Source organism: Zingiber officinale, chromosome 5B (assembly GCF_018446385.1).
Source record: "Zingiber officinale cultivar Zhangliang chromosome 5B, Zo_v1.1, whole genome shotgun sequence".
Taxonomy (NCBI): domain Eukaryota; kingdom Viridiplantae; phylum Streptophyta; class Magnoliopsida; order Zingiberales; family Zingiberaceae; genus Zingiber; species Zingiber officinale.
The window spans coordinates 136,822,921-136,824,791 of NC_055995.1; the positions used below are offsets into that span (position 1 = coordinate 136,822,921).

General features: G+C 47.7%; 1 protein-coding gene across 1 annotated transcript; it reads right to left on the bottom strand.

Moving 5' to 3' along the window:
• Positions 1-354: 354 nt before the first annotated feature.
• LOC121987915 (BRI1 kinase inhibitor 1-like) lies at positions 355-1,499 on the bottom strand. Its single transcript, XM_042541617.1, has one exon. It carries the CDS (start codon positions 1,427-1,429, stop codon positions 533-535), a length of 897 nt encoding a protein of 298 aa, XP_042397551.1. The 5' UTR covers positions 1,430-1,499; the 3' UTR covers positions 355-532.
• Positions 1,500-1,871: the final 372 nt, after the last annotated feature.

Below are 1,871 nucleotides of genomic sequence, written 5' to 3' on the forward strand. Positions count from 1 at the left end.
CTATGATAAATAATAAATAATATTATTATTAAAAAATGTAAAATAATCAAATTAAACTGTGAAATTTTAGATATTTTTGACCATTTTAAAATTTAAAAAGGAAGAAGCTTATTTTTTTTTGTCAAGATAAACTTCTTTTAACATTAAGAAAAAAAAATAAAAGATGGAATTGACAAAACCAATCTTTATTTTAAAATTATGAAAGTAAACTATTTATGTTCTTTTAGTAAATAAAAAATTCATATTTTGAGTATTGACAATAGGAGCAATTTTTTGGTGATTTTAAAAAAACGGTATTTTTTCATAAATAAAAATTTGAGGAAAAAACATATTTTTTTCTGATTATATAGAAAATTTACCATCAAACTTTTTATCTAACTTTATGAAATTTTAATAACTTGTTAAAGATCATTCTCACTGAAGTAATCTGTAGAATTTTAGGAAGAAAACAAGCAAAATTAATTGGTTCACTTCCACGCGTCATCTTCGTAGTTGCCGCCGTCCTGCCACCTCAGCAACATCCGCCTCCACGTCACGTATCGCCGGCTCTCTGCTTTGCGGCGACGGCGATGGAGTTTTTGCAGTGGGCGATCGCCGCCTGGATTGCGCTCTGCAGCTCCTCCATCGTGCTGCTGTCCGACGTGGAGGTCGACGAGATGGTCATCGAGGAGGCCGAGAGGAGGCCGCTGTTGGATGGCGACGTCCTCATCGACGCTGGGGCCGACATCTGTCCTTTCTTCCGCCGCCTCCACTCCCCCTGCGCCGCCGCCTCCGCCTTACTGTTCCGGTTGGAGTGCCCCGAGAAGGAGCACGGCCGCCGTCGCAGGTCGTCGTCCTCGTGGCGCCTCCGCTCCCTCTCCCTCTCCCCTGTTCTGGAGAAGAACAGGAGCTCCACCAGGTTCGCGTACTTCCGCAGAAGCCGAATCACGTCGATCCCCTTCCTCTTTCTCTTGGTCGTCGTCGTCGCAGCCGCCTCCGCGCCCTCCTTCTCGTTGCGCCTCCTCAACTTCCCGAGGCCGAAGAAGGCAGCCAAAGCCGACGACGACGGCTTCGTCGCTCTGCTCTCCTCCTTGGCGCCGGCCTTGCCGGAGTCGAAGAAGTTGAGATTGCGATCGCTGTCGGTATGGCCGAGGGGGAACCTAAAGTTTTCAAAGGAGATATCAGAATCCCGCGGGGGGCTGCCGGGGTGGGAGAGGAGGCGGAGGGGCAGGAGGTGGCCGTGGAGGAATATATCGTCGGCGGGGGCCAAGTCGAAGGCCCCGGAGGAGGCAGAGGGCGACTTGGCGGCGCTGCCTCTGAGCGTGGCCGGCGAGCTGAGAGTCTGGAAGGAGATGGTGAAGGAGAAATCGTGCGAGGGGGAAGTGATCGCTGACGGCGGCAGCGGATGCGGCGGTCGTGGTGGAGAAGTAACGTTATCCTCTATCTCCATGGCCCAGAATCAATCATAAACGCGATACCAGATGAGGTGGGAGGAGATATATCCATCCAATTTGAGTTTGGCCATGTATTTTTCATTAATTATTTCACAAGACAATTATATATATCTATATATCTTGTCTGTCCCTCATAGAATAGAAGAGAAGAGCAAGTGTGCAACAGTGCAAGACAATGACACCAAAAAGTAGTCTAGCTTCTGATTTGACTCAAAGCATATATATATATATCGAGCGGCCTACGTCATTTGGAATTAATGTTGCAGATGTTTGTCCTCGTGCATGCACCTGCATGTTCTCTTCGTCAGCATGCACGCACGTGTGCTGCTGAGTGCTTACTAACGGCGGGAGCAGGAAGCTCAGTCGTTACGTCACTGCTGCATCAGCAGCATGGAGACGTGCCCTGCATCCTGCTTTTTTAAAAAATTTGGTTCTCCC

What these genes read in the sequence shown, in the direction of transcription:
- LOC121987915 (XM_042541617.1), bottom strand. Translation starts at nt 1,429, where the DNA reads ATGGAGATAGAGGATAACGTTACTTCTCCACCACGACCGCCGCATCCG.